The sequence below is a fragment of the Amphibalanus amphitrite genome, unplaced genomic scaffold, assembly GCF_019059575.1.
Source record: "Amphibalanus amphitrite isolate SeventyFive unplaced genomic scaffold, NRLGWU_Aamphi_draft 000058F_arrow, whole genome shotgun sequence".
Classification (NCBI taxonomy): Eukaryota; Metazoa; Arthropoda; class Thecostraca; order Balanomorpha; family Balanidae; genus Amphibalanus; species Amphibalanus amphitrite.
Window position 1 is genome coordinate 817,858 of NW_024881554.1, and position 18,428 is coordinate 836,285.

Genomic DNA, 18,428 nt, shown 5'->3' on the forward strand with positions numbered 1-18,428 from the left:
GGTATTCCAACAAAACCGTACCGCCATGCTAACACACTACCAACAAAACTCACAGAACCGTCGCACCAATCTCACTGTTAGCTATATTACTGGTGGCTCCAGCACACCGCACTGCGCACAAAGCTACGAGCGAAACGCAGAATATTGACGGCTACAGGAATAGAGCGTTCCTAAAATAGTAAAGACTTCAGGAAATACAGCCTAATGATATCAGGACGCTGAACAAGGCGGAGCCGGATCAGGATTATTTATAAACGAGTTTTCCGTGGTCACCTTGTATGGAGTTATACAATTCATTTAGCGATAACACGAAACAATTGACGGAAAGCTGGCGTACAATTATGTCACCTGTGAATTTATCCTTTTAAAACCAGCGGTAAAGTTATAGCCTAATCAATACGAAGCCCTCGAAAACACTCGTTGGTATTCCACAAACACGATGAATGTGTCCGCCTGAATATCAAAACCCTCATCAGAAACTCTCATAAGCCAAGAAAACATAGATAGTTCGCTAACAAATTCAGACAGAGCCATAGAAAATCGTAGCACATGCAGTCGTGCCTTGTTTACTCGTCCCCTGGCCGCATCTTTTGGACGTGCCTCATTCCTGTCCCTCCCGTCATCTAACCATGTCTAAGAACTGTCCCGCGGCCGACTTACCATGGACGCGAGTGTTGTGTGCGAGTGGTGCTCCTGTAGCTGTTTACTCTCTCGGTACGATCGGCCCACGTCCACGTAGTTCTGTAGAAACTGGTCCCGGCGCAGACGCACTATCTTCATCACCTGCACAGAGTATAATAAAATAGGTGAGTTTAAGGTACGGCCTGCTCATCTAACATATAAACACAAACACAACATAATAATGGGAGCATAACTTGTATAAGGAAAACGCATAGGCACGACATACATCAAATCTTTCACTAATAACCTGAACAATCTCTGATTGAACCTCAATGACCTAAAATAAATCTACTAATGTTTTAGTATTTGACACTCGAGATCCACAGCGCTAAGGTTCCGGGAAATGGTGAGAACTAGAATGGAACCCCATGCGCACTTTAAAAGCTTCTCAAATAGCGTAAGCCATTACACTCAGCAGAGTCTGACATTGCATTCCATAGCCCGCCTGGACGTGTAATGAAATGTCAACTTCAGTTGGATCGACCCTAATACACGCTCAAACAAAAGGCAGGAAAGCAATTTAGTTGGATTGTTCACTGGAGAATGGAGATTGAATTTAATTCTATTTCAGTGAAAATGGCTGGCTTCTTATCACGACTACATGGTTGTCATCAAAAGGTTTGTACATTCAAATTTTGGACGTGTTCCCTCGTCAGCGCTGTTGGAGCTACTTAAAAGACAGCTGCAAATCACATTAAATCTACCATAACTCAATTTCAAATTGAATATGAGGCTAGAAAATGAGCCCACCATACGTAACTTTTTCAGATGTGTTTGCCTATAAAATGCATCTAAGGATCATCAAAATAGCAACGTCGACATACACAAAATCATTTTCAAAAAAGTCACACTGCACTGTGGTAGTATTTGTGACAACAAGCCAGTCTCGCTGACCATGCAACTCAGGAAGCCAAAGAAATATAACGTTCTAAGTTCTAACCACACCACGCTCCATCCACCATTGCATTGCCATTAGCTCTGCGGGCAGCCTGCTGGTGCCTAAGCCAGTGGCGATTTACCCCGCTCATGACGGGCCATATGTTACGCACAGCCGACGCGCGGCCGCTGCCATTCGACGCTGGTGCCTCTAAAAGGACCGATTTGCGAGGCCCTGGCGCCACTGGGAACAGCCGGTCGGAAAGACCGACCGAACAGGCCGCTGGCAGCTGAATACTGACTCTGCCCCAGTGCCACGGAATGGGGTATTGAAAGGAAATAAAGGTCGGTAAAAAATATGTTGCTCGTGAAAATTTACATTATTTTGGAAAGGATACGAATAGTTTACATTATTTTGGAAAGGATACGAATATGCGAAGAATAGCAAGAAAAAAACATCTCCTAATCCCCGATTCTAGCCTGGTACCAGCTATCACTAGCAAATACTCGTAAGAGTCACAATTATCATGTCGCATATCCATACTACGAACACAGGCCGTACCTCTTCGACATCCTTTTCGAATATTTTCAGCTGGAGTCCCTGGTCGAGCTCGTTCTTCTTGTACTGCCAGAGCTGCTGCAGGTGCCGCTGGGTGATCTGCATCGTCTCCAGCGTGTGCAGGATCTGAGAATCATGACAGGGACGTACAGAGTGTAAGTCAGCCGACGTCGGTGCTCAGAAAGACTTGTTCAGGGTAAGCGTCACGAAATCACTATCAAGCATTTAAAAATTGTATCCGAAAAATCCCAACAAGACAATATGTAGACGCCTAAAAAAACGTCATCAAAAGACAGTTGATATTCACACAAATCGTTCATGAAATCCTCTTGTCATGCACTGGCTAGCCATTTCAAGGTATGTGTACCTTGCCCTGTCTCATTGGCACTAGCCTAAACTATGCGTCAGCACTGAGCACTGTGGTTCCGTAAGACCCTCCCTTTGAGACAGACCAGGGGTGTAGCCAGCTGACAGCGACCTCCACGCACTGCTATAGTCCGCGTCACTCATGTCCAGCTCATGCTTTTGTTGCATGTGATAAACCACACGGTGGTCTCCAATATCAAACAAATGTACACGTCAGAGGCGTGTTTAGATTCTGTCGCTCCTACGAGGGTGATGTGTAGTGGTTAAACATGGGGCGTCCCACTGGGTAGGACCAGAGTTGATAGCGAGTAAAAGGCATCATTTGTTTATTTTGTGACTGTGGTAGGTAGGAACTAATACATGCAATGTGCATAACTCATATTCAGAAGATTGACAAGCTCTAATGGATTTCTAATGTCAAACAAAGATGCAGGTCGCCTGGAATGTGCCGTTGAAGCTTGCATTGAAACGTATTGATGAATAAGGCATCGACAAAGACGCTAGGCAGCATGACAAGAAGTGACATAATACTCCGTTCATGAATACGCACAAAGCAGAAAGCCAGCAAGTGTATTTGTGATATAATGTCAATGGAATGGCCCTAAAACATAGAAGCTATGAAAAATAGAACGGAATGACACTTTGACTGGTGCATAATTTTCTAGGCATCCACCTCAACGACTGCATGATCTGTCCAACAGCTCCACCAATCTAGGATATAGATCCCGCACTACCTCAGCACTGCCACCAGAGCAGCGTCGAACGAACGCGGAGACCGCATGTCGGCGCGTGCCCGCTCCCATCACCTGACCGACCAACATGGACCGGTTAACCATTATCTGACCGACCAATACGGCCAGATCGGCATCATCTGACCGACCAATACCGACCGGTCGACAATTGCATCTGACCGACCAATACGGTCTGCCCGGCTGGTGACGACGGCGGGCTGACCGATCAGCTCTCAGGGACACTGGGACCGGCACTGGACTGGAGGGGTCGGAGCGGGCAGGGACTGTGCCGAATGCCACAGGGACCAGCAAAGATGGGGTAGGGGGCGGATGGTGCAGGAGTTGGTGAACGCTGTCGATGATATCCAAGCGTCGGAAAAGCCATCCGGGTGGGTCGGCTGTCAAAGCATCGCCCAAATGCGTAGCCCTGGCGCTGGGCTCAGGCCCGCGACGGCTCACCATTGCCAGCGTAAACAGCATTTCTCGGATTATCCCCTACAAAACTTGACGGTTGCTGTCAGTTCCACGTCTGATGGCATGGTGCCAGGACAGCGATCATATCCAAGGGATCTTTCAAACAGAAGTGAACAAAATGTGAAAAAGATTCGTAAATAACAGCAGTCTGCCGAAAAGTCGCTAGGCTCGGCAGCGACTGTAAGGGCTAATTCAGCGTATAATCGCTACATCCCCGAATGTTCGCTGCCACTTTCCACCCCACGCCTTCCATTTCTGGCGCCCCAACTCGTTGGAACGGCCCGGTCTGGTGCTAAGGCGGCTGCGGACGGCGGCGTTAATATCCGGCCCAGGCGGCGGCAGCGCCGTATAGCTCACTAAGTCCCGATAGTAAGGCGACGGAGTGAGCGACGACGAGGCCGCCGCCCACCGACCGACGCCCGCCGCCCGCCGTCTACGACCGCTATCGCCGACACTTTTTCTTCCGTTCGCCAAAATGGTTGAGCACTTTTCGTGGTTTGAGAACTTTTCGATCCCCAAGATTATAAATAAACGTAGGACACCGTCGTTGGCATCGCCACCGTCATCGGCCAGAGACACTACTCCATTTTCACGATAACGAGATAAAACCCGTGCACGCAATACGTGTAAGCAGAGGCAATAACATAGGAGGAGGGAAGGAAGGTGCAGAAAGTTACACTGCCATGTGCCAGTCCTGGCTAACAATGCAGTTAGCTGGAAACGAATAGCAGCTTCTAGTTACAGCTGAAACGAAACCGATCTCATGCAAGATGTAGATGAGATGGATCTCGACTCTCGGGCAACTCGAAATCCATCTCACTCCATGGCTTGAGTTTCGAGTGTTGTCACAGCCCAAGTGCAGTTCAGGCCGACATGGATGCTGTGAGGTCTGCAAATGTCGTATGGCGATCCTCGCTGCCCTTCCAGAGTCCCAGTCGCAGTGTTGTATGTTTGTGGCATCATTTCGGCTCGAGGAGACGGAGTATCGTCATGTAACGATGTCGCTCACCACCAAACTTCGTCTAAACGACCCAGATGGGAAGCTCGCTGCTCGAAATGCTCCCCGTTCAGACGACATGGAAGATAGATGACGAAAAAGTGGCAGTGAAGGAACAACTTACTGAGCCGCGCTGGAAAACTTCCGGCATTTCATCTCCTTGAACAGCCTAACTAATGCTGTGAGCTGTAACCAACAACACTATCCTAAGGCGTCGGCGACGTCTTTTCAAACACTGACCCACAAAAAGACTGTCCTACAGCCGTCCGGAAAGGCACCGACACAGCGTCCCCGGCCGGTCATCTTGTAGCTCTCTCGACCGGAAACCCTTCCCGAGTACACACACATGTTCCATCTCCACAAGCCCGGCTCTGGAGCACAAAAACTCCTTCCCGTCTGATACGATCACAATGGACAGCACGGCTCTCACTCGGCTGGGCGACCTGCAAAACACACCGGCACAATGAAAACAGACCTTTGTCCCACGTGAGCCGAGGCCTACCCACAGCTCCACAGCTGCCACGGGGGCCCAGTCAGAGTGGGGTGCACCGGTGACCCATGGTCGCACCACGATGAGTAACGAACCGAACCGTTAAGCGGTAGGCGGTGAGTATACAAATGGTGCAAAGTGCGAACAGTAATGAATAGTACGGTTAGCGCCCGTAGCGGGAGAGTAAGTGGTTCAGCACCACATGTCTTATGATCATCAATTGTGTAGTTCCAGCTGTAAGCGACGGTAGCAGTGCTTTGACTAAGCTCAGCGAGAAAAAAAAGACTTAATTCGATGAGTTATATCAAACCTTGAGCGAAGGACCACGCACGTAAAACTATCCTCAAAACGCGATTATAGGTAGCAGAAGGTAGCGTTGGGACTCAGGACATATTCTGACTCACCGATCACTGCTGGGATAGAAAATGAATCATTCACCCACGCGAAGGACAACTGAATCATCCCACGCTACCATTTATAGCTCACCTACTTACAGTGATCTATACAAACAATACCTACGGCTTATTTCCACGTAATCAGCATTCAGTCAATGGGAGTCACAGCATGCAAATCGGATGGGTCGCACGAACCTTCAGAAACACGACTGTTGTCTCCAACCGCATCGCAACTGGCTTCGAGTGCATTCACGATTGAATGACAGCGACGCCTTCATAGGTGGTGCAAACGACTTGCTTCTTTCGGGTTCATGTTTTTTGTGACTTGACTCATTCGTGAGAACCAACCAAATATCATGGATTTAAAACACGACTTGTATTAAGTGTGTGAATGTGCTGCATCGCAGTTGCCACCAGGCCGAGACGTCCCCTAACCCACCTGATCTGCCCAGAAAGAGCCGCTAGGGCGGTTCCCCCAGGTATGTTTTGACGGCCTCGCTACCCACACTGCCCGAACGTCAGTAAGTTTGCGGCAAATAACGTAACCTTTAGAGCTATTAGATGTGGTAACGCAGCAATGCAGCATGTGGTAGGAAGATGACGAGAATTAGTGTTCACGCCCCCGACAGTGTTGACATAACGGAAAGACGTCGCTAAGCCAGCTACCAATACCGGAAAACACTGGTTACTACGAGCAGACAATATCCGCCTAGCTGTAAACAATGCCGCCATAACAGTTAACAATACCGCGTGGCTGTCAATAAACGTATTACAATGACCGGGACCACCGCACCCGCCATACATAAAGCGACTGTAAAGGTAAGGAAAGAAGCCCACTAACCTATATTGGAAGATACCGGACGTATTGAATGGTTGTCGTCGATCCTGTGCTGTGAGTGATTAGTGAGTGTAGTCAGGAACTATACTGAACGTATGCCTACTGTATGCAGGTTACCTTACGGTCTTACCTGCAGTAGGCAGGACTGGGGTTGGCTAGGACCATACCAGACCTGCCGTCTCTAGGGGTGGGGGGGGGGCGCTATCTTACCTGCGGTATGCAGGACTGCAGGTCGGGGTTGGCCAGTATCATGCTGGACGTGCTGTCGCGACTGGCTCCGGCGTAGCCCGAGTCACAGCCGCTGTCACCGTCACCGCCCAGCCTGGCAACAGATGGACACAGGTCACATAAGTGGACACAAGTCACTGGAGCTGAACGTGACTGATGGATGGGTCACTGGGGGAATCATTGAGCTCAACGGAGGTCATTGTGGGTCACGGTGGGACCACTAGAAACCACTAAAGGTCACGGTGGGTGTCACATATGACCATAGTTACCTCACAACCTCACCCAAGCCGACAGCTCCAACGGGGGCGTGGTTTGATCTACCTCGGTTACCAAGCGGAACCAGTCCAGCCCAGCAGCCACTGCCAGTCGAGCAGCTCACGTCTGATGATTGACCGTGTGCCGCCGCTTGATATCTGGGATCACTGGGCTCGGCCAACCGCACCAGCCACCGCGGTGACCCGCCTGAGGTCAATGAGGCCGTGCAGGGTGTCCGTAGGAGAGCGATCAATAGGTGGCGGCGGCCCAGTTCGAGCCAGGAACGGTGCCGGGCGGAGCACTGATTGCTGCGGGGGCTTCAATCGACTGGGGACAGTTTCTGAGTGGGAGACGCACCAGCGACGCACGGTTTCATGGGATGATTAAGAAGACAGGATGGGAACTGTTGCTACGAGTAACAATAGTAGAGAAATTGCACGCCGGATTTAGCACGCATAAAAGCATAAAACAAGTAAAAACGCATTGTAGAAAATCACAGTAAAACATATTTGCAGCATACAGACATCGTCAGAACTCAGAGAACGAACTTAATCAACCGTCTGGTCCAGCATTCTGCCGTGTGATGGCGGCTCGCAAAGCAAACATCGTGTCGCTAGCTCTCGCAGTCAATATCTGATGTATCATATGCAGTAAGGACGACCGTGCGGAGGGCAGACGGGCTGGTTGGGTGACTCTACGGTCCATCCGGAGTAAAATAAAACACACAGCGGCGCGCTCAGTAGCGCTTCAGGCATTCTTGGTGATTCACTGTCAAGGCCGACAGGTAGCGAGCGATTCGTCACCGTCCACCGACCCCGGCCGGCCGCATCCGATAAAAACCAGCCCCAGTTCACTGAAAACGCATCATGTCCTCCAACGAATTCACGACATGTCGTTCACCGAATCTGGATCGACTATTCCTGAGCGTACTTGCATCAATTAAAAGACATCAAAGCCTTTCCTAAGATCGCATACAATATGAGGACATCAGCTCTTGACAGAGAGATGTGCACTGAGATCACAAGAGATTCATAAACACTACATTCCGGTTCATGAATTTGAGCCGACATTCCGAGGAATAGCACGCACCAGAGCGAGCCACACACTGGTAAACAAGCCAGTCCTCCGAGGCAGACGAACCACTGGCAAACAAACCACCGACAAACACCAAAGACGTAGACAAAGTGTCTAACACAGCCGACCGCGATCTCCACCCATTTCTAGAACCATCCTCTCTTTTTCTCCCTCCATGTCACTCACAGACACTTCGCGAAAAAAAATCACGGAGCACGCCATCCAGCGATATTGAGCAGTCTCATCAGGATCGACTGACTACTCGCATGCCACCACATCACACCCCAGATAAAACTAAGCCCGTACGGCATATAACTGATCGCCTCGACTATGAGCAAAGTACCGTAGCCACGACATAATTCGCGTCACGGCGTCAGTAACGTTAGCGACATACACCACATAACATCCCCAGCGTCACAGTGTGTGACGAGTTCATGACATCACAGGGCACCGTCACGTGACATCATCACTTCACGTCATCATTGGTCTTACGCCTTCGGTAGCGCGCCGAGGATCGACTCGTTAATAACTCGGCGCTGACATGAGCCGTGCTGACACCACAGTTAATGAGCAGCTAAATGGATGGAGCTATGCTGCCGACGCCTCAACGGTAGCCTATATACTGGTGGGTGAGGAACAGTGTAAGTCCGACACCATCGACCCACATCAAGTACGCTTGACTGGTGGGTGAAAATGTTTGAAAGTTATAAAAAAAAAACAATGGCATGGCAGATAAAATATCACCTCCGGCTACAAGACATCTTTCATATTGTATGCGTACAGACCACTTCATCATTACGATTTCGATCCACTCTTATAGCTCTCATCTTCTTACCACGTTACACATGTGCCCCTCCACAAATCTATAACCGGTTGAGCCTCGCAGAGTTGCAATCAGCCTAGACTCCAACTTCATCGCAGTCTCGCTCCCGCACACATCATCATTCACCCGGAGCCGAGACCAGCTAGTTCAGTTCAGCGGTGACATACCCAAGAGGCTCTGAAAATAACATTACGAGTGTCCGGGACGTACCCAGAACAATGTCTACTCACGAGCCATCAAGTGTAAGTGTATGAGGAACCTCTGCTAAGCAATCGTATTAGAAGTGTTTTGTAAATACACAATGTTGGGAAGACACTCGAATACGTGCAGATAAGCCGTTGCTGCCAGCAATCGCATACCCCCTCCCCCAACAAAATATCTACCTTTTATCAGCATGTGTCATAGGCTCCCTCATATAGAAGGAAAGAGCAGGCTATGTCTAAGTGTAAAACTTATTTGAACATTGACGACATATGGAAAGTGACAGCCATTTTATATTGTTTTCCGTCATAGTTTCCCAGTAGAATCCCAAGTTGCAAAAACATTATCAACAAGGCATCGGGATAACTTCCTACTCAAAACAAACATTTGCGTACCAAACAGCGACATCAAAGAGAAACGACAGATACCAAACAATAATAACTCGCAAATCTATCACATAGCCAGCAGAAGAACCCACACATATATTTCACATGAAACTAACTCCCCGTTATTGCAACAGCAGATCAGGCGGCCGACTCCGGCAGTCCACTCACCTCTGTAGTAAGCGCTGGCCGAGTTTGTCCATCTCGTGTGCGGGGTTTTTGAACACCTTATTCCGGAGTTCTGTGTGCCGGTCGATGGCCCGTCGGGCTGCGGCCACGTCCCCGGGCGCGGCGGCCGGGCCGGACTCGTGACTGAGCTCCTCCCGGAGATCGTCCATCCGGTCCAGTACCTCGGTGGTCTGCCACAGAAAGTCCTCCACCGACTGCGGAACAGGGGAGGGGCGGAAGTTAGAAAGGCCTCCACCCACTGTAGAAGAGGGGGCATGGCGAGCTCAGGTTACGTCCTTCACCGACTGCGGAACAGGGGAGGGGCGAGGTCAGATCAGGTCACCCACCGACTGGGGTACGGAATTAGGGAATGATGGAATCTTCCATCGACTCTGGGCCAGGGAGATGGCAGGGTTGGGAAGTCTCCCGGCCTTTCGGCAGACCGGGGAAAGGATGAGGTTAGCCATAGAAGTAGCTCGCGGAGGTAAGCCAGCGATAAAACTGCACTAACTAATAAAGCGCCTTCAAGACGGATGCAAAATAAGCTGAGATGAATGACAACCGAAAATAATGAACAAATAAAAGTAGATGCAGGAAACTTACTGAGTAGGCGATTGAGCAAGGAGTGCAAGATTCATAGAAAATTTCATTGAATCAATCCTAGACCAGCCTGGGGAACCCCGAGGAGAGTTGGCTGATAAAACGAGATTACTTGGCGCTAACTTCTTTTACTACAGGATACTAAGAGTAAGCACATGGCACAGCATCCAAACGTCAAGCCAAAGTAGCACTGCATGATACATTTTCTCCAAAAGTTCTGACTTTGAACACAATCTCCGAACAATACCTATTCCACCGGCATCCAACTCTCCCTAATTCATCCCGTTTCAGTTTGGGCAGCAGCAGCCCACAATAGCACCAGAGGAGTGTCATCGGTGACCTTTAGAGAGCTCTCCCACCAGCCGGCAGCGTCACCAGAATACCGATATCGCCCGCTCCCGGTCACGTCTCCGCTGTGTTCGATGTGCCCGCGGCGTGACCCACCGGCCGGCCGGAGAGGCACAGCCGCACGCTAGGAGTGGTAGTGTGGGCATGAGCCCACCAGCACCCCACGGTAGGTAACCAGCTCCGACAAACGATCCGAACTGATAGTTACGGGTAGACGCGTGCCGACCACGAGTTGAGGCTCGGTGGTGCGAGGCATCGATACAAACTTCCCGCCTAAGTGAATTAGTGTTGACGCAGACAGCGATTTGGCCAGCGGTTTAATGCTGCGGGATGGCTATTAATGACGCTTTGCTGCTCTGAATGGCGTTGCCTCAGGCGCATTTTATTTTCATTATTTTTCAGTGTCCGGGCAGCAGCACGGTATTCCAGGAAATAAAAGCGGCGAAACCCTTCGGCGCATAACTACATAATTATACATGATTTAGAAACAAACTAAACCAACGCCTCACCTACAGTTGACATCCCCCCCCCCACCATCCCCCTGGCCACCTACCCTCCTCAGTTCCACCCAGGTGGAGTGGTCGTACGGATACGAGCCGCCCTCCCCCCCCCCCGGGCCACCTACCCTCCTCAGTTCCACCCAGGTGGAGTGGTCGTACGGATACGAGCCGCCCTCCCCCCCCCCCCCGGGCCACCTACCCTTCTGAGCTCCACCCAGGCGGAGTGGTCGTACGGATACGAGCCCCCACGTCCACCTACCCTTCTAAGCTCCACCCAGGTGGAGTGGTCGTACGGATACGAGCCGCCCCCCCCCCCCCCCGGCCACCTACCCTCCTCAGTTCCACCCAGGTGGAGTGGTCGTATGGATACGAGCCGTCCCCCCCCCCCCTCCGACGTCCACCTACCCTTCTGAGCTCCACCCAGGTGGAGTGGTCGTACGGATACGAGCCGCCCCGCCCCTCCCCCCCCCGGCCACCTACCCTTCTGAGTTCCACCCAGGTGGAGTGGTCGTACGGATACGACCCCCCCCCCCCCGGCCACCTACCCTCCTCAGTTCCACCCAGGTGGAGTGGTCGTACGGATACGAGCCGCCGAGGTCAGAGGTCAGTTGGCCGGGGTCGATGGCCTTGTGCAGGCCGTCCAGGCCGACCAGGTTCGTCTGCGGAAGAAGGGGGCGTGTCAGTCGTGGGGAAACTGCCGGGGCGGGCGGGCATTGAAACGTTACGAGGTGGGGAAACGCACACATAGCCGTCAATCTAACGGGAAACAACTCAATACACAAACGCTGCACTGTTCTCGACTATAAATGCGCCTCACACGGCAGGATATTCCCGACGTACGAATAAACAAACACTTCTTCCCATCACAAACATATGATATCATAGGCATGTCTGATGCAACCTAACGTCACCGCAAAAGATACCTATCGCCGCCATACAGCGCATAAACGAAGTCATCGTCCAACGTTGCATTCCCATCCCCTCACCCAGCTTTCAGACGGTGAGATGAAGGTAGTTCCACGTGTGAGCCCAATGATTTATATAGCTCATGCCTGCTGAATGTGTGTGACATTTACAATGTTGGCCGTTCATGGAATAAGAAATATGTGGGTTCGGCAACGTATGTGTCCCATGCCCTTCAAATTTCAAATGCGACCTCAGCTGTGTCATCCATCGGCGGCCATACCGTCTCGCCATCGGCCGGCGGTGGTCCCGGCCGGCACCCATACCAGCTCTATGCGACCTCAACAGCCGGCCCATACTGTATATGTGCGGTCTCAGCTGTGTCAGCAGCTCATACCGCTCTACATGCGTTCTAAGCTGTGACGGCGGCCCATACCGTCTATATGCGACCTCAGCTGTGTCATCGGCCGGCGCCCATACCGTCTCGCAATCTGCCGGCGGTGGTCCCGGACGCCGCGGGGCATCTCACAGCGATAAACAGAGCGGCCACGACGGTAGGTGGTGGGGGATGGGGGGAGGCGGTGGGCGACGGAAGCGGCGGGCGGCAGTGGGAGGTTTTGGTGGGAGGCAGTGGTGGGTGGTCAGTGGGTGGAGGCGAGCGGTTAGTAGAAGAGTGGGTGGGTGGGAATTTTGTTAACAAAAAGAAAGAACAGCTAGCTTCTTTATGCGGTCTGTAGGAGCTGCAAGTAAATAGCAGAGGAGCCGAGTGGCAGGAATGGACAGAGGACGGGAGCCGTCAGAGGCGACAGAGGCGGGGAGCTTTGAGTGGGCGCGACAGGGCGACCCCGAGTTCGGCTGAAGACGAGCCCGACCCGGGCTGTTCGTAAACAACGTCCGTCGCCGGCCCGGACCGGGGCGGCCCGGCCCGAGAGGAGGTCGATATTTCGCAGCGGCGAACCGCAGGCCGGCAGGACGGGTCCGGATACAAGATACAGGACACAAGAGACAAGATACGGTGATCCGCCCTTAGTGCCTTGCTGGTGTACACTAAAGATGTCAGTCGGAAATCCATTTTTCGGCATCAACCATCGTAAAATTTCGAGCTATTCATTCATACTAATTACTAACTCAGCATACAAATGGCGAGCGGATAGGTACGCATATTTGCTAGCATCGTACATGTTACAGTGACCCACTGTCGACTATAAAGAAACAGCTCCACAGCACAGCCGCAATTAGCCCCGAAGATAAAAACGCCCAGCCCAGACCGTAAAACAGACACCATCCTACCAGTGGATCTAACCGAACCACACTCGGCCGTTCGTCCCGCCAGCTCCGCTCCACAAGACAAACGGTAGACGATCCACAGATAAACAACACTCAATGGGATAGAACAAATACGGAAGGATCGACCTTTATAGCGCCAAGGAACAGTGGTCTCACATTACTGACCACCAAAAAGAACTGAAAAGCTTTGAGCTTACAAGAATGTAAGACGTTCCCACTTGCCACGGCACCAACACAAAGACTAACGACATCCATTATCGCCGACTCAAAGGAACTCCATTGACAAGCTCAGAATGCACAAGTCAACACTCATAGCTAGCAGCTCACCGCTCATCACTCACCACTCACCACTCACAGCTCACAACTCACCTCGAATTTGCACTTGGAGCTCCCGATGCTGGTGCGCTGTTTCTGCCAGAACTTGTCCGGCTTCAGGATGTAGGCCGTGTACACGTGGCCGGGGAAGTGGTCGCGCAACACCTTCAGGATCGGCTTGATCTTCTCCCAGGTCGAGTTGCGCATGTCGATCACCACAGTGAAGCCGAGGTCGCGCGACTCATCGCTGAAGACACACGGAGAGAGACGAGATTAACTGGGTGGTAGGGGGCACTGCATGGGCTGACAAATATTTAGCACATAATATTCTGACAAATATTTTAAAAAGCAATGTTTCCATCATATTAACTTCTCACGGCATATCACGTCGCCCAGATTTACGGAATAGTCCCTAAACACCCTTCAAAAAGCCAAAGTGCCGACAAACTTTACTTTAGGTACCTCGCAGCGACATACGTTATCACTGCGAGGTACCTAAAATGACATATGATAGATACATGTACGTGAATATTGGTCACAAAAGACATTCAGGGCCAGCGCCGCGGCATATGTTCTTTGCGACGCGGTCCCATGTGGGCCAGTATTTTATATTGCTCGGTTGATTGGATCATTCAGGGTGGCCCATTACTGTGATTGATGCCGTATTCTCACGCAATATGTACGGCCGAAGGAGGCCAAAATCGTCTTTAATGGTGTCATAAGCAGCGGCCCGAATATGAGACCCGGGCGTTGTTTATTTGGATTATAGGGAGCGGTAGCCATTCGTTGTCCGTAGACCAAACGAGTCCCGAACGATTGGTACTTCGGCGGCGGACTATCACCAGAAAGTTTACCAATCAGAGCCCATTAGACAGGCCACCACTCTACCCCCTCCACAAAGGATAAAATGTAGACACACTAAAGAACATTTTCTACATTGATCGGTATATGACTGGAAATACACTAAAGAACATTTTCTACATTGATCGGTATATGACTGGAAATCAACTGTGATCGCCATTGGCATAAAAACCGGCGCGCCAGGAAGCGATAGGAAGTTAGCAAACACATGGGGAGCTACGAGTGCTTTTGACAATATGAAAAGCGTGAGGGCAGTCCACCAAAGCATCTCACGTGCTTTCCTACTCCCTATTCTCGTCCATCAATGACCGTCACTGGGCCAACAATGACGTCAGATTGTAGACCAATGACGTCACACCGTGAATCACCGGCCGGCCGCGACCGAGGACGGCCTTGGCCGGGGACAGAGGCCCGCGTCGGTCCCGGCGGCGACGCCGAGCCCGTGTCGGCGGCACATCGATTTCAGCCCGGGGCCGACACGCGCCGGCAGACGGCCAGGGACCGGCTCACACCCCGACAGGGGCGATCACTTGATCGGACAGATCGGACAGCACCTGGCTATCGTCAGAGATCAGCAATGATCTGGCGCCGGTGGCGGATCCAACTCACAGTGGCGTGCCTCTTCGTAAGACATATCCCCTCAGCACACGGATTATACCCACAACAGATACACGCTGGTGTACGCTTGGTTGCCCGACCGGAAAAACCGCCCCTCCCTGCAGCACCCGGCATGACCGTGAATCAATATCACCCCCTCCCCAGAGTGGGGGGCGGCTCGAACAGGCCCGGTGAGCAGCTGGTGCCCGGCCAAGGGCAGCCGCTGCAGAGGACGGCCATCTCGCCACATGGCGGGCCGACACAGCTGTCCCAGTCAGCACGAGCCAGGACCCAGGGCTCGGTCGACGGGCACAACAGCAGTTCGCAACATGGGAGAGCTTTATCAGGCAGACCCCACACAGAACGTCCGCTATCTAGGGGGGATTCAAACATGGTTCTGCAAATTCTACAGAGTCATAGCCATCGTCCGTCAACCCTGGGTGGACTCCAAAACATGGTTGTGCAACCTCGACATAATCCTAGATATGCATCAAATCGTGCTGTATCGACCCTGGATCAAGAAACATCCGGTTATCTGCAAATGTTTTGCATGTCATATGATCATCACGTCGCGTATGTTCATTGCAACGTAGTTGAACGAGGACCACGAAATGCGAAACATAAACAAGCTACTATAGTGAATTACGTTAGGTGACCGTGGTGACAGCTAACGCAGCCCCGCTGAGCGATCGCCACTACGTCGGCCGGCGTGTCACGCCGACGCGCCAGTGACTCAGCGGAACGACCGACGCGGCGGACGGCGGACGGCGGACGACGACCGACGCTGCTGTCCTGCACCGGTCAGCAGTATCCGACCCGCGCGCAACACGGGCGCGGCCTGACAACATAAACAGCCGCCCGTCGCCGTAATGGTGCTTATCCAGCGGTCGCCATCCGTCCGAGCGGCGCCCGACTCGGGTCATTCCATCTGCGGCTCGCGGCGCGCGGCGCTGTCAGCCCTCCGGCGGCGGTGAGCCACCCCAGCCGTCCTCCACGGCACATCCCGGCCATTCGTCTCGACTGTAAAAACGGCCTCGGACAAACAGGCCGGTCGACGCGCCGGCCCGCCAAGTGACATCAGCGGCCGAGCAGCGACGCCGGCGCCGCCGGCACGCACGCGACGAAATGCCCTACATATGGCAGCCGAGTGATTCTACTACAGCTGTGGAAAATCTACTGCGCCCGACGGGGAGAGACGGTAGGGACTGAGCCTTGGTCGGGTTGCAGATGCGGGCTATGTTTACATGACAAATCTAGTTTGGGGGCAGTCGGATGCCTTAGAACGATCAACAGTTGCTGTAAACAAAATAACTTGCGGTAAAACGACTCCTCCCCATGCAGTTGGATGAAGTTACTATCATACCACCTCCCCTAGTTTTTTTCATCCCCTCCATTTGTTCGCCGTACACTCATGACCACAAAAACAATCAGTTTCCACCTCACCCGTCCAGCCTCCGTGACTGGACACTGACGCCCCTCCGCGGCAGCGCCTGCCCAGCCTTTGTCTCGTCGGCCGACCAGTCGGTGACCGCCAACGAAAGGGAACTCGCCCGTCCAGTGCAGCCGTACGCCTCCAGCCCAGTCCACCCCACCGGCGTCGAAAAGAACCGCTGCCCGCCCGCCCGCAGCGTCGGCCGACGGGTGGACAAAGCGACCACGTGCAGACGCCCGAGGGAAGGTCAGCCTCAGCGCACCCACGCCCTGATGGCGCCCCTGCTCTCACATGGATGTATGCATGAGCGTCGTGACAGAGTACGCCAATGAACTCAGTGACAGGTGTTCTATCGGGTGGTTTTACATACGGCCACGACGTGCGAAATAACATCAGTTCGTGTAATGGAGCCAGTGTAGGCGATACTCGGTCCTAGGCTCGATCGGGCCAAGTTATGAGCAAAAGTATCCTTAATGACAGGCATTGAAAGCAAGGACGACATGTCGACCATGAGTTATGACGACATGCATTGTAAAAGTCCTGAATAATGAGGCTAAGATTAGAGCCGTTTGCATACTAGGCATTCGGTGGGCGACATTGCAGCGAGCGGCCAAAACAAGCAGAATTATCAGTCCGGAAACTACATAAACTTGCTTCAGTTGCGGTCGGGTGGCGGAATGCCTAGTACCTACCCTGAGACGAATCGGCTTCGTTAGAGAATGTTCGCGCGGCACTACGATGTTGCAGGCAAATGATTATAAGTGCAGACGATTATCAGTTGTGCGGAGTACTGCAAGCCTCAGGTGGAACGCAGGGCTTAATTACCGTGAGTACTGGTAAAGTACTGCGCGTCGGCCCCATCATTTGCCCATGTTTAATTACAAAGAGTGCTAATTATCGGACAAAGTAGGCGTGAGATACCTTTAGAGCAGCTGAACTCTTTTGAGAACAGCTCCCATGTCGAGTAAGTGCGTTTTAAGCCATGCCACTTGACAAGTGCTTAGATCGATATGCATGAGGCCGACGTCTAAGTGGTAGCGCCCAAGATTATTGAGCTGATAGTAGCACCTACTCCAATAACGGTAAGTGAAGGTAATCACACGGAGCGCGGCAGTTGTACGTTAGCGAGCGGTCTAAACTTCGTAGCAATTGCTTACGAGGACTGAATCCCAATGAGATGTCCATGGATTCTCATCCCGCGGGTAGGGATCATCAGCCCTGTATCTCAGTATCTGATACATGCACTCCACCCCGAGCCATGCCTGGGCATCTGGTACATCATACATGTACTGAGCTCTGTACTGCACTCCCACGTACCTGGGTATCTGGTACATGTACTGCATCAGCTGGATGAGGTCCTCGTGGCCGGTGCGGTCTCGGCGCGCGCTGGCCGGGAAGGTGAGGATGGGCCCGCCGCGCGGGTCCCGCGCGCCCGTCAGCAGCGCCACCCGGTCCCGCAGTAGGGGCAGCACGTCCATGGCTCGCAGGCCGTCCATGGCGCGCCTCCAGCTGCCGGCGGCGGCCCGCCGCTACCGACGCTGTGAACAGAGAGAAAGAGATGGTTAGATGGGACTCATTGCCGGAGATGTAACAGACAAGGGGAGGGTTAGATGAGAAACATACCTACCGCTTCCGACGCTGCAATCACAGAGACAGAATGTTTAGATGGGACACAGCCACTGGCGATGCAACGCATGTGCATGGCTGGAGGGATAAGTGGCTAAGTTGTGATTGGAGGGAAAAGGGTGGCGGCTTCGTGGTGCTATGCAACAAACTTTTCTGTTAAAAAGTTCAGGCTTGATTTCTTTTCTTTTTAATGTGTGAATTGCTGACAGCAGTGATTTAGGACAGTTGTATACGAACGTGACATTTCGTGAGCAGAAAACAATGTCAATGTCATGGTCACGTTGTTGCACATTGGCCTAGAAGACAGACTTCCAAAAACATTGCGCTGAATCGCCACAGCCGCATCACAAAGACACACCAATCGACAAACGCAGAAGTTCAGTGAGGCAGCGCCCCCAGCGCGTGACAGTGGCACGCCGG

General features: G+C 52.2%; 1 protein-coding gene across 3 annotated transcripts in view; it reads right to left on the minus strand.

Annotated features, from left to right (window-relative positions):
* Nucleotides 1–18,428, minus strand: part of LOC122378355 (kalirin-like) — a 207,648-nt gene that overhangs the window by 165,170 nt on the left and 24,050 nt on the right. For 2 of the 3 annotated variants that reach the window (XM_043359329.1, XM_043359328.1), the window contains exons 2-8: nt 17,700–17,920; nt 13,547–13,739; nt 11,533–11,646; nt 9,543–9,754; nt 6,618–6,729; nt 2,120–2,242; nt 661–783 (exon numbers count right to left, since the gene is read on the minus strand). In XM_043359329.1, the coding sequence (XP_043215264.1) occupies nt 661–783; nt 2,120–2,242; nt 6,618–6,729; nt 9,543–9,754; nt 11,533–11,646; nt 13,547–13,739; nt 17,700–17,878 (1,056 nt within the window). In that variant the 5' untranslated portion in view covers nt 17,879–17,920. Of the gene's footprint in view, nt 1–660; nt 784–2,119; nt 2,243–6,617; nt 6,730–9,542; nt 9,755–11,392; nt 11,435–11,532; nt 11,647–13,546; nt 13,740–17,699; nt 17,921–18,428 lie in introns of those variants that run through there. The other variant, XM_043359330.1, reaches the window with a different exon arrangement.